The sequence below is a fragment of the Leucopleurus acutus genome (assembly GCF_964270905.1).
Source record: "Leucopleurus acutus genome assembly, chromosome: 11".
Classification (NCBI taxonomy): domain Eukaryota; kingdom Metazoa; phylum Chordata; class Mammalia; order Artiodactyla; family Delphinidae; genus Leucopleurus; species Leucopleurus acutus.
In genome coordinates, this window is record NC_139152.1 from 76,517,841 (window position 1) to 76,532,656 (window position 14,816).

Genomic DNA, 14,816 nt, shown 5'->3' on the forward strand with positions numbered 1-14,816 from the left:
ATCCTGGAGACCATGATATTTCAAATTCCCATTTAGATGGATGCTAAGGGCACAATGTTAAAACCTAGAATTTGTTCAAAGTGGGAAGCCAACATCAGGGTAAAAGGGAAGATTAAGCAAGAAAAAGAGAAATTGAGAGAGGTGGGGAGAGATATCAACTGAGACCTTAACAAGTCAATACCTTAACACTGGGCATATGGAAAAAACAATACCCCCTGAGAATTCATAATCACCAATAGCCCTCAATTAGGTTAGAAATTTACACTAGTGGGTAATGTGCAAAATTTCAAGTACCGAACTTAATTTAAGGGAGTCCCAGGTTAATGGCACCTCTAGAGCAGTATTTGTATGCTGAAGGGAATAATCTGTGGCATAGGTAAAAACCAAAGTTGCATGAGGGAGAGATGATAAGATGAGAATGGAAGAGAGCATGGAATCCAGAGCACAAGGGAAAGGACTGAAATCTGACAGGAAAAGAGACCTGTCTTCCGTGTACTAAAGTAATAAAGAGAATACAGGTGCAAGTATAGTTTTAGGGGCAAAATGAGAACATTCATCTTTTCTCAATGGTATAGAAGGTGACGGTGAGAAGGCGGGACTAAGGTAAGACACATGGAAGGTTTGAGGACAAAGCAGAGAGTACAACTATCACAGAGTAGAAAAGGGAGCCTAATAAGAAAATATAGCAGGATTATCAGGCACTGCTCATTTACCCACTGGAGATTTTTTTTGTTGTTTTTGGTCTAAATGAGGTCAACAATTAATACTAAATTCCTCTCCAGGGTTACAACCTAGTTCTCTGAGCTCATCATATCATAAATACCGTTTGGAATGTTTTCCTTAAAGATATTTCCTTAAACTTGCTCTTAATAAAGTTCAACTGATACTGTTCTTCTCACTCTCACAGTCTTGTTCGATCTTGTTATGGTTAACATACATATACGTGAAGACAGATGGTCAAAAAGAGACAAAACAGAGAAATGAATGGATAGAGAAATACCCAGAAACATACACATAATAGACTCACAAACCAAGAGATGGGAAAGAATAGGGAAAAGGGGACTGGGTAGGTGGTACAGCTGGGCCGAGAAAGGGGCAATTGACAAAAAGTGTCAGAGCAGAAATGTGAGTGTGTTGATCTCTTAGGGGCAGCGTTATGGGTGGTTTTTATGTTCTCTTACCTTATCTCCTTTTTCTATAATGAGTATATATTATTTGTTAAAAATAATGATAGTAATGTAGCAACTTCTAAGGCTGACCTCAAAAAATTTGAGTTATTTCTTTTTTAAACTTATTTACTTTCTCCATTAATTTTTAATAAGCTATCAAACATAGAAGTTCTTACAAAGTCATAAATGAAGACAACAAATAATGTATAAATGTTATAGTTCATCTAATTCTTCATTAGCTTAGTCGTTCATGGCAGTACAAACACATAAGTAGATACTAATTAACTGGTAATTCTTTACAAACAGATTTTTAAATCTTCATTAAGTTGAGATGATTTTAACATTAAAGATAAATTGTCAATATTATTTTTCAGTCTTAATATACACTTTCACAGTCTCACAACTAAGCACTATTATCTATCTACAAGTGAGATTCAAAAATTGCATTCCAATTTGTAAGAAAGATTTATGAGACCTTTCCCTACAAAAGTTAAAATTATCAATTGTTACTCCATATATCTGTGATTTTTCCTTAAATAAAACAATATTTATTGCCAAATTATTATTTTCATACCTCTGAAGAGCTTTCATTATTGACATCCACTGTGTTTATAGGAGCTGATGATGAATCTAAATCAGAACCTTGAGAGCCAACTCTCCCAGGAGTCTGAAACACAAGCAGAAAGGGGGAAAAAAAAGTAAATATCAACAATATATTCATAAACTATTTAATAACCTAAACAGTAATCAGGGCTAGCCTTACACATAAAGGTAGATGTCCTCTCAAACAGCACTAGAAGCTATCCTTTATTAAAGACTGACTGGACGTAATACTGTATCAAGATCTCTATCTGCCTTCTCTCAGCTTTAGTCTTTTTAAATTAATAAAAAGTTTACTTTTATATATAGTGCTTTATCATCTTCACCTCACTTTTACAGAATATCTTATTTAATCATAAAGACATCTCTGAGAGAGACAGGTAAAATGTTATATCCATAGATGAGAAAACAAATTCAAAGCAGCTAAGGGACTTCTCAAGATTCTACTGTTAACAAAAATCAGAAAGAAGCAGAACTAAAATGCTGAAATTTTAATTCCTCTTGCATTGCTCCCCACTACATCAAGTGAACTACAATGATTTGAGGGGAGCTAAAAAGATCAACACAGGCCACATTATCTAGTCACCCATCCATCTACTACCCATGCCAACCATTACCAATCTGTTTCCAATACTTAATATTCCACCATCAAATATACAGTTTGGAGGGTTAAAGGCCTTTTTTTTTCCCTCTCATGCAACATTTATCATCTAACATTATTCATTATACTTAGGTATGACATTAAAGGAACTGGAAATCTAGTAAAATATTGACTAAAAGACAGATTCAGAGCACAAGAACTGACTCAATAATCCTTACCAAAAACATTTATGGTGCACACTATCATTATTCCCACGTTATACAAGAGAGAATAAAAGTGTAGAAATTAAGTTACTTGCCCGAAGTCACATAGCTAATAAGTGGAAGAAAGGATTTTAACTTCAGCAGTCTGATTCTTAATCACTAACTCATACTGCTTGACATCTCCACTGAGATATACCTCAAGCACCCAAGATTGAGAACAAATCGCTAAACATCTGTCTCAAAACATGAACACCCTGTACATCACTTACATATTCAACATAAATGCCAAAGAAGGATGAACTGATACTACTTCAAAATTAATCAATTAAAATAAGGATTATAAAAACTGCATAGAAAAAATGAAATAACATGCATATACTATGATTATAATTATGTATAAAAACTAATTATATAAGAAAAGAGATTCAAAGGAAATATCCCAAAATGCAAACAATAATTTCTTTAGCAAGAAGCAATTATGGGTTTTTTGGTCTTTAGTTTCTCAGTTTTTGTTTTTGCTACATTTTTTTCAGAATTTTAGATTCATAGTTAAATTACTTTTACATTGAGAAATTTTTGATATTAAAAATAATCAGAGTTGTCCAAATTGGATGATCTATGTTCCTATCATATTTTCGCAAAACATAACTCTCTCTTTCTAAACTTATCCAGAGTATGTCTTTATTGTGTTTACTTAACATCCACAACATTCTCATGTTTGAACTATTACATCAGCTACCCTCTTCCAAAAAAACAAAGCAAAATTCTTTCTCAAAATGATATACTTGAGACATGAATTTGTCTCAAGCCTACTATCTGAATTTGATGATATACTCATGCATGTGACAAAAAAGTAACTAAATAGTAAAAAAAATTAAAGAGCATTTTAATTATATACTTAATATAAATAACTGTATAAAACTAGAAATTCATTTTTGACTCATCAACATTGCAGAGCTTCACATCATAATGGTTTTTAAAACTACTGACCCCATCCCCAAAAGCACTGCAAACAAAAGCTGTACCTCCCAAGAACTACTTTCCCCATTCTGTATCCTAAGTTTTTCCAGAGTCCAGGTGGCTTCTCACCTGAGATTTACCTTGCCTGAGAACAAGCAATTCACAGAAATATCTACATAATCCTATTATCATCACCAAAAATACCCTTCCTTAAATTTGCCTAAAATAATCCTAGTAAACAGACCTAAGTAAGCCCAAGAAGCACGGGGGAAAAAAGAAGAAACAATAAAATCATCATGAGATGCTTTTGACGTGCATATTTTACACATATTCCCTCATTCCCTCAGATTGTTGCTAAATTGTCTAAGAACTTCTTTTTCTATTATTAGGCTGCCAAAATCCTATCACTTCAATGAGAAGTGCAATTACAGTAATAATGACCCTGAGGAAACAATATAAAGCATTCTAACATTTACACTTATAAAAAGTTTTACTTTGTAAATACAATGGGATAAGAATAACTTGTGCTAAAAACTTAAAATGATAGGGGATAAATATCTTCCAAATTGTGCTTTTTAGGAAAACTATTACATAATTTAGATATCTTTTACAGTGACTAAAAAGGTACAAAACACATTCATTTTGTTTATGGTTTCTTCAATAGATATTTATCCATCTCCCATGAAGTACCTAACATTCTATAAAGCTCTGCATGCCAGACGGAGGACACTGAGTATGAGGACAATGTAAGAGAAACAAGGAGCAAGCCTTCAGGTAGACTATACAACTTGGTTGGTGAAACCAAGCTAATGTGTAAAAAAAGAGATCAGAAACAATTTGAAAAAAATTAAATGCTAAAGGGGGGAGCTCTGAGTGTGAGCAGAATTATGAGAAAGAAGAGATCAATGCAAGTTGTGGTAACTGAAAAAAATCTTATTTCTTAAAGTTAAATTTAATTAAATAAAATGACAATCATTCCAAATAGATGAAAAAAATGCACAACAGCAGACAGGGCAGAAATAAGAACACTGTATTTGATAAAAAATACATATGTTTGAAATAAAGTAATAGACACACAAACAGGTATTAAATAGGTTAAACTGTGGAATAGGGTATGTGGAATAGGCTAAGGGATATAAAACATTGAAATATGCCATGGTAAAGAGAGAGTGTCCATAACTCCAGTCCAGATTGCACTCACAGTTAGCATAGAAACTAAGCTGCCTCAGCTCCAATCAACGATCAACAGCTGATTAAAATTTTTTTAATGTTAAAATTGTAGACGTATGCTCAAACACAAGGTAAGTATCTCAGTGGACAAAAAATAAAACAAACACACAGAGTATAGAGTTTGGGAACTAAAGTAGATAGAGGCAAACAAGTTCTAATGAGATAATAGGAACCAAAACACCCTACATGTGATAGGTAACAAGAAGCCAGGCCCACTGTGGGAACTCAGAAAGTTGGCCAAAGCTACTACACCCTGCCATAAACAACAATTTTTTAAAGCTGTAAACCCAAACAAGCACTGTGTCTGGGCTTGAAGCTTGATCAAAACTTTTCCAGGCAGGGATGAATGGGCATTCCAAGCAAAGCATTGTTTACAAAAGTGGAAAATTACGGGAGAGTTCAAGATGGTAGCATAAAAAGATCATGAACTGACCTCCTCCTACAGACATAAATGTACAACCACATATGGAACAGTTCCCCCAGAAAGGGATCTGAAAACTGAATGAACAGAACCTCCACAACAAAGGGTGAAATAAAAGGACAGCAATGAGATGTGTAGGACAGGCGAAGATATGAAAACCGCACCTCAGCTTCAGCAATCCACAATTGGGAGGGACCACAAAGGCACAGATCCTTTCCCTGAGGAATGAGGGATTTGAGCACATCAGGCACCCCAACCCTTAGATCCTGCACAAGAGAGATGAGCCTCCAAAACACCTGGTTTTGCAAACCAACGGGAAATATGTCCAGGAAAGCTACAGGGAATAGAAAACCTGCTCTTAAAGGACTTGCACACAGATTGACTTGATCTGAAAACCAGTGCAAAAACACCAAATTGAAAAGTGCATAAGACCATAGGTGAAGGGGACTCACCTACTAATCTTGAAGCATCTGCCAGAGAGGCAGGAACCAGTTGGAATGCTGCCCACGGGCTGAGTTACTGGCAGGAGCCATTTATGTGATCTCAGGCTACCTTGCTAATACTGGTGCTGGAAGGCACCACTTTGGAATTCTCCACCAGTGGGCACATCCCACCAGGGGTGAGAGAGCACCTGCCAACCCCCACACCTCAGGTGGGCCTCACAGCTGCCCAAGCAACGGCCCCACCCACCAGCACCCCATGGCAGCTGTGTTCCCACAAACTGCATGTAGCCCACATAGGAGACACCCCTCGAGCACCTGGCTCTGGTGGCTAGGTAGGATTGTGCTTCTGAGCCCCATACGACATCTCCTAAATAAAGCCACTCCTTCAAGACTAAGAGAGATAGCTGATATACCTAATACATAGAAACAAACACAAAGAATTAGGCAACATGAGGAGACAGAGGAAGATATTCCAATCAAAAGAGTAAGTCAGAACCTCAAAAAAAGAACTAAACAAAACAGAGATAAGCAATCTACCTGATAAAAAGTTCAAAGTAATGGTCATAAAGACACTAAACAAACTCAGATGAAGAAAAACTTAGCACAGTGAGAACTTCAACAGAGATAGAAAATATATGAAAGTACCAAACAGAAGTTATAACTGAACTGAAAAATATGCTAGAGGGGTTCTACAGCAAACTGGGTGAAGTAGAAGAACAAATCAGTCAGCAGGAAGATAAAACAATGGAACTCACCCAGACAGAGCAGGAAAATGAAATAAGTATTTTAAAAAGTGAAGACAGGGACTTCCCTGGTGGTCCAGTGGTTAAGAATCCACCTTCCAAAGCAAGGGACGCGGGTTCAATCCCTGGTCGAGGAACTAAGATCCCACATGCCACAGGGCAACTAAGCCCACGTGCCGCAACCACTGAGCCTGCACATTCTGGAGCCCATGCACAGCAACTACAGAGCCCACGCACCACAACTAGAGAGAAGCCGCCGCACCGCAACAAAAGATCCCACATGCCACAACTAAGACCCGACGCAGCCAAATAAATAAATATCTTTTTAAAATAATAAATAAAATAAAGATGAAAAATGAAGACACCTTAAGGGACCTTTGGGGCAACATCAAGCAGAATAACATTTGCATTATAGGGGTGCCAGAAAGAAAAGAGTGTAAGGGACAGAAAACCTACTTGAAGAAATAGTTGCTGAAAACATCCTTAATCAGGGGAAGGACCCAGACATCCAGGTCCAGGAAGCACAGAGAGTTCCAAATAAGATGAACCCAAAGAGACACACATCAAGACACACTATAATTAAAACAGTAAAAAATAAATGATTAAGAGAGAATCCTAAAAGCAACAAATTGTTACATACAAGGAAAACCCTATAACTCTACAAGCAGATTTTTCAGCAGAGCCTTTACAAGCCAGAAGGGAGTGGCAGATCATATTCAAAGTGCTGAAAGAAAAAACTTCCAACCAAGAATTCTCTACACAGCAAAGTTATTCAGAATTGATGAAGAGATAAAGAGTTTCCCAGATGAGCAAAAGCTAAAGGTATTCATCACAACTAAACTGGCCCAACAAGAAATATTAATGGGACTTCTTTAAGCTGAAAAGAAATGGCACTAGTTAATAATAAGAAAACATATGAAAGTAAAAATCTCACTGTTAAAGGTAAATGTATGATAAAGGCAGAGGATCAATCACTTATAAAGCAAGCACAAAGGTTAAGAGACAAAAGTACTAAAAATAACTAAAATTACAATAATTAGTTACAGGATGCATAAAATAAAAAGAAGTAAAATGTGTCATCAAAAGTAGGAAACATGGGGAGGGAGTAAAAAGATAAAGCTTTGGAATGATTTCTAATTTAAGTTGCTAGCAACTTAAAACAGGCTACTACTTACATAGAATGTTACAGGTGAACCTCACAGTAACCACAAGGAAAAAACTTATAGTAAGTACACAAAAGAAAGTGAGAAAATCTAAACATAACACTAAAAGAAACCACACCAAAACACAAAGGAAAAGAGAGAACTCCAAAATTAGCCAGAAAACAATTAACAAAATGGCAATAAGCACATACTTATCAATAATTACCTTAAATGTAAATGGACCAAATTCAATATAGTCTTACCTCAAGAAACAAGAAATTCCCAATAAACAATCTAACCTTACACCTAAAGGAACTAGAAAAAGAAGAACAAATGCCAAAATTGGTAGATGGAAGGAAATAATAAAGATCAGAGCAGAAACAGAGACCAAAAAAAGAAAAAAAACAAGTTCAATGAAACTAAAAGCTGATTCTTTGAAAAGATAAATAAAATTGACAAACATTTAGCTAGACTCACCAGGGAAAAAAAAGAGGACTCAAATAAGTAAAATCAGAGATGAAAGAGGAGATGTTATAACTAACACCACAGAAATACAAAGGATGGCTCATGATCTATGAATATATGCCAACAAATTGGACAACCTAAAGGAAATGGAAATTTTTTTTAAAACATACAATCTTCTAAGACTGAATCATGAAGAAATAGAAAAATCTGAATAGACTAATTACTAGTAAGGAGATTGAAACAGTAATCAAAAATCTCCCAACAAATCAAAGCCCAGAGCAGACAGATTTACTGGCGAATTCTAGAGCATCCAAAGATTTAATACCTATCCTTCTCAAATTCTTCAAAAAACTGAAAAGAAGGGAAGGCTTCCAAACACATTCTATGAAGCCAGCGTTAACCTGATACCAAAAGCAGACAAGGAAGACCACAAAAAAAGAAAATTACAAGCCAATATCCTTGATGAACACAGATGTAAAAATCCTCAACAAAATGTTAGCAAACTGAATCCAACAATGCATTAAAAGAAGCATACACCATGATCAAGTGGAATTTATTCCAGGGATGAAAGGATGGTTCAACATCCACAAATCAATCAACATGATACATCACATTAATAAAATGAAGGATAAAAATTATATGGTCATCTCAATAGATGCAGAAAAAGCATCTGACAAAATTCAACATCAATTTATGATAAAAATTATCAACAAAGTAGGTAGAGAGGAAATATACCTTAACATAATAAAGGCCATATATGACAAATCCACAGCTAGTATCACACTAAACAATGAAAAACTGAAAGCTTTTCCTCTAAGATCAGTAAACAAGACAAGGATGCCCACTATTGTCACTTATTTTCAACATAGCATTGGAAGTCCTAGCCAAAGCAATTAGAAAAAAAAAGGAAATAACAGGTTTCTAAATCAGAAAGTAAAACTGTCACTATTTGCAGATGACATGATACATATAGAAAACCCTAAAGACTACACATACACACACACACACACACACACACACACACACACACAATGTCAGTACTAATAATATAATAAATGAATTTAGTGAAGTCACAGGGTACCAAATCAACATACAGAAGTCTGTGGCATTTCCACACCAACAACAAACTATCACAAAGAGAAGTTAAGGGACTTCCCTGGCAGTCCAGTGGTTAAGACTCCACACTTCCACTGCAGGGGGCACGGGTTTGATCCCTCGTTGGAGAACTAAGATCCCCGCGTGCCATGGCACGGCCAAAAAAGAAAAAGAAAGAGAAATTAAGAAAACAATGCCATGTATGGCTGCATCAAAAAGAGTAAAATACCTAAGAATAAATTCAACCAAGGAGGTGAAAGACCTGTTACAGTTAAAACTGTAAGACACTGATGAATGAAGTTGAAGACACAACCAAATGGAAAGATATTCTGTGTTCATGGATTGGATGAATTAATATTGTTAAAATGTCCATACTACCCACAGCAATCTACAGATTTGGTGCAATCCCTATCACAATTCCAACAGCATATTTCACAGAACTAGAACAAATAATTCTAAAATGTGTATGGAACCACAGAAAAATCCCAAATAGTCAAAATAATCTTGAGAAAGAAGAAAAAAGCTTGGAGGTATCACACTCCCTGATTTCAAACTATACTATAATGCTACAGTAATAAGACAGTATGGTACTGACACAAAAACAGACACACAGATCAATGAAACAGAACTGAGAGTCCAAAAATGTAAACCTACACATATATGACAATTAATTTATAACAAAAGAGCAAAGAATATACCATGGAGAAAAGATAGTCTATTCAATAATGGGGCTGGGGAAAACGGACAGCCACATGCAAAAGAATGAAACAAGTAACTCAAAATGGATTAAAGACTTGAATGTAAGACCTGCAACCATGAAATTTCTAGAAGAAAACTTCACTGATATCAGTCTTTTTTTTTGTCATTTAAGCAGTGAGTTTTATTTTGTTTTTGTTTTTATGAATTATTTATTTTTAATTGAGTTTTTTTATAATTTTTGAGATATATTTGACATATAACATTATATTAGTTTCAGGTGTACAACATAATGATTCAGTATTTGTATATGTTGCAAAATGATCACCACAATAAGTCTGGTTAACATTTATTGATATCCGTCTTAGCAATGTTTCTATGGCTCTGACTCCAAAGACAAGTGAAAGAAAAGCAAAAATAAACAAATGGGATTATATCAAACGAAAAAGCTTCTGTACAGCAAAGGAAACCATCATCAAAACAAAAAGGCAATCTACTGTATGGGAGAAGACATTTGCAAATGTCATATATCGGATAAGGGGTTAATATCTGAAATCTACAAAAATCTCATACAACTCAACAACAAAAAAACCACCAAATCAAAAAATGAGCAGAGGACCTGAACAGACATTTTTCCAAAGAAGACACACAGACGGCCAACAGGCACATGAAAGGATGTTCACGATCACTAATTATTAGGGAAATGGAAATCAAAACCACAATGAGATATCACCTCACACTTGTCAGAAAAGACAAGAAATAAATGTTTGAGAGGGTGTGGAGAAAAAGGAACCCTGAACTAGTGGTGGGACTATAAATTGTGCAGGCACTATGAAAAACAGTATGGAGGTTACTCAAAAAATTAAGACTAGAACTGCCATATGACCCAGCTGTTTCACTTCTGCCTATTTATCTGCAAAACACAAAACCACTCATTCAAAAAGATACATGCACCCCTATACATTACAGCATTATTTACAACAGCCAAGATATGAAAAAAAACTAAGTGTCCATTAAGGATGAATGGATAAAGAAGAAATGGCATACACATACATACATACACACACACACACACACACACACACACACACACACTGGACTACTCCTCAGCCATAAAAAAAGAATGAAATTCTGCCATTTGTGACCACATGGATGGACCTTGAAGGTATTATGCTAAATGAAATAAGTCACACAGAGAAAAACAAATACCATATGATTTTGCTCATACACAGAATCTTAAAAAAAAAAAACAAATGAACAAATAAAATAAAACTAAAACAAACTCATAGATACAGAGAACAGATTAGTGGTTACCAGAAGGAAAGGGAGTTGGGAAGTGGGCAAAATGGATAAAGGGGGTCAACTGTATGGTGATGGGTAGCAACTAGACTTGTGGTGGTGATCACTTTGTAGTGTACACAGATGTCAAATCATAATGCTATACACCTGAAACATATAATTCTTAAAAATTTTAAGTGAAAAATTACAAGCAAACTATGTTTAAAACAAAGAACAGGTTAACTAAATTGTGACATACCCAACTCAACAAAACTGACAATTAAAAATGACAAGGGTGGGGGACTTCCCTGTCAGTCCAGTGGTTAAGACTCCACACTTCCACTGCAGGGGGCATAGGTTCAATCCCTGGTGAAGAAACTAGGGTCCCGCATACCACGCTGCACAGCCAAAAAATTTTTTAATTTTTTAAATTGTTTTTAAAAGTGACAAGGGTGAAGATTGTGCAAAGAAATTATAACACATGTGATATAATGTTGAATTTGCAAGACAGGCAAAAAACGAAGTTTGGATATATTATGATTTCAGTTATGCAAAGATATAAACACAGATTGAAAGGTCACAGAAGACTGATGTGTTTTACGTCAGGGCTATTTTTGTTATTACTACTTTTCCTCTATGTTGCTGAAAGGATAAGATTTGTGCTGATGATTTAGTTAACCACCTACCCATCTCCTCTCAAAAATTTTTATTAGTGTGGTCATATTTTTTTTTAATTTTCAGATTTTTTTAATTAAAAAATATTTGGGCTAGCAAAAGATCCAAATGATTAGAGTTATCAAACACCTATCATTAATGCTTAGTGGTGTCAGCCAAACAGATCAAAATTTGAAAACATGGGGGAAAAAGGTTATATGGTATTCAAAGTATTTATTTCAACCAAATAAGAATAGATGCCTGCAATATATTTGGCTACCTTAGGTTGTTGATAATATAAAAATACATTCCTACTACCAACAACTATAAGATCAACATAAAGCAGCATTAATCTCTCCAAAAACTACTTTCAAAAATCACATACAAGTTTTTGAAGAAAGAACAGCACTTAACTGGGGAAAAAAAAGTTACTATTCACTGTACGCAATACCTTGAAAGGTAGTATCACTATCAAAGAAGTTTTAACAACATGAAGTTTCTTTAAAATGCATTTTATCTATTTCAGACTAGTTTATTAAATACAACTTTAAAAATCTACTTGTAAGAATCATAACTACACTGCTGTAATCCAAAGCAACCAATAGCTATGTCTTCCAATTATGACTGAAAATCTAATAGCAAAGAAAAACAATCAAAACAAACATCTAGCAGCATATAAAAAAACACCTATTTTATAGATGAATAACAAAAGTTTTTCTAATATCTGGTGATATACTGAGTCAGAGCTTCCAAACTCAACATATTCTCCCTACATATAACTCTCCCCCTACATATGACTTCACTACAGAGAAGGTCAAGCAGGAAGAGAGCAATAATTTCATTGAGAACATAACTCAGTTTTACAACCTAATTGCTACTAAAAATAAAGAACCTCATCTCTAAATCATACCTATCTTCAAAGCACTAAAACCAACTAAAAGGATAACTAGTCTTTGCACACAGAAGAGATGTAGTAAATGCTTAATAAGCAAATGCACAACCCATACCACTCTAGCTGAAACTAGAAAGGGAACAAGGCAAACCAGCAGAAGCTGAGTTAGTAACACATTAATTGCCAGAAAAAGGTGAGTTGACTAGAAATAAAATATTGCTTTTACGAAAATCTTTGAAAAAAATTGTTGTAAGATACTAAACACACCTTATACTTAGCAAAATTATTTCTGAAACTGGAAAGGATACAAGTATTAGAAATTAAATGACATACAACCTCAAAACCTTGGAGACTTACAAGACATCGACAAGGATTTCTTATAAAATGTAACTTTCAGCATTGATTTTGTCACTGTTTCACCCTCCTCCCACCATAAAGACCAATTAGGAAAATTTTCACAAATTCAAGAAGTTTGAAAAGCCATCTATTACATTCAGACCTTAAGAAGGGTGTTTTGGGGACTTCCCAGGTGGCACAGTGGTTAAGAATCCGCCTGCCAATGCAGGGGACATGGGTTTGAGCCCTGGTCTGGGAAGACTCCACATGCCCTGGAGCAACTAAGCCTGCATGCCACAACTACTGAGCCTGCACTCTGGAGCCCACAAGCCCCAACTACTGAGCCCACGTGCCACAAATACTGAAGCAGGCGCACCTAGAGCCCGCGCTCCGCAAAAAGAGAAGCCACAGCGATGAGAAGCCCACACACCACAATGAAAAGTAGGCTCCACTCGCTGCGACTAGAGAAAGCCCGCGCACAACAATGAAGACCCAATGCAGCCAAAAATAAAACAAATAAATCTATCAAAAAAAAAAAAGGGTGCTTTAAATACATTACCTGATCCTTGTACTATAAATGAATAATCAAAGATTTCTTAGGGCCCTCACTACCTCTTTCTTACTATTAAGAACTAAGAACTTTGCACATACAGATGAACTGAAAAGGTATATTTGCAAATGACAATTTTCTTATTTCATGGAAAGTATTCCAGGGCTTCCAGGGAATTTTCATGTTCAACCTCTTAGCTTACCATACACTGTTAGGTGATCTCACTTATTCCCTTAACTTTACTTATCCCCCAATGCAGACAAAAATAAAATTCTAAATCTAATCCAGATCTCTGCTGAACTTCAAATTCATATTTTCCTTTCCTGCTAAATATCACTACCAGAGTGCCGTGAAAGCACACTACAGTCATTTTATTCAAAACCAAATTCATTATCTGTTCTCATAAACCTTTTATCCATCTGCATTCTCTACCTAAACTTACAGAAACATCACATACCCATCTTGTTTAAATCCAAAGCATTATCCTTAACTCCCCTCTTTCTCAACCTTCACATCCAATCACCAAGTTAATTGAATCACCTACATAAATTTTGAATCTATCCTTTCTTCATCTCCTTTGCCATTAACTCAGTTCAAGACGTCATCATCTCTCACCTGGACTATAAAAGAGAGACTAATTGATTTCCCAAAGCACCTCAAATGAATCATTTCCAAAATCAAACCACGTATCTCAACCCTTTACCACCCCAGGGAAAAAGTTTTCTTTTCCTCCTATGTTCTCTAGCTTAGTTAATAATAATCCTCATTTATTTAAAACCTCAGCTAAAGTCTAACTGAACTCGAATTGATATCTGTACACCAATGTTCATCGCAGCATTCACAATAGCTAAAGGGTGGAAACGACCCAAATGTCTATCAATAGATGTATGGATAAACAAAATGTGGTATATGCATACAGTAGAATATTATTCAGCCTTTCAAAGGAAGGAAATTCTAATACATGCTACAACATGGATGAACCCAGGAAGCATTAGTCTAAGTGAAATAAGCCAGACACAGAAGGACCAATATGTATGACTCCACTAATATGAGCACCTAGAATAATCAAATTCATAGAGACAGAAAGCAAAATAGTGGTTGCCAAAGGCTGGGATAGGGGGAATAAGGAGTTGTTTAATGGTACAGAATTTCAGTTTGGGAATGATAAAAACATTCTGGAAATAGATAGTTGTAATGGTTGCACAACAATATGAATGTACTTAATGCCACTAAACTTTATACTTTAAAATGATAAAAATGCTAAATTTCATGTTACAATTTTTAATTTTTTTTTAAATTTTAAACCCAACTGAATCTCAAGTTAATGCTATAGCCACA

The 14,816-nt window shown here is 35.3% G+C and overlaps 1 protein-coding gene across 6 annotated transcripts in view; it reads right to left on the minus strand.

Annotated features, from left to right (window-relative positions):
• The window catches only part of EEA1 (early endosome antigen 1), a 271,730-nt gene that overhangs the window by 96,114 nt on the left and 160,800 nt on the right, over positions 1-14,816 (minus strand). For 3 of the 6 annotated variants that reach the window (XM_082851184.1, XM_082851183.1, XM_082851181.1), the window contains one exon: positions 1,744-1,836. Coding sequence is in view for 3 of the 6 variants with exons in the window: in XM_082851181.1 (XP_082707307.1) it covers positions 1,744-1,836 (93 nt within the window). In the remaining 3 variants the exon portion in view is untranslated. Of the gene's footprint in view, positions 1-1,743; positions 1,950-14,816 lie in introns of those variants that run through there. The other 3 variants (XR_014326625.1, XM_082851180.1, XM_082851182.1) reach the window with 2 other exon arrangements.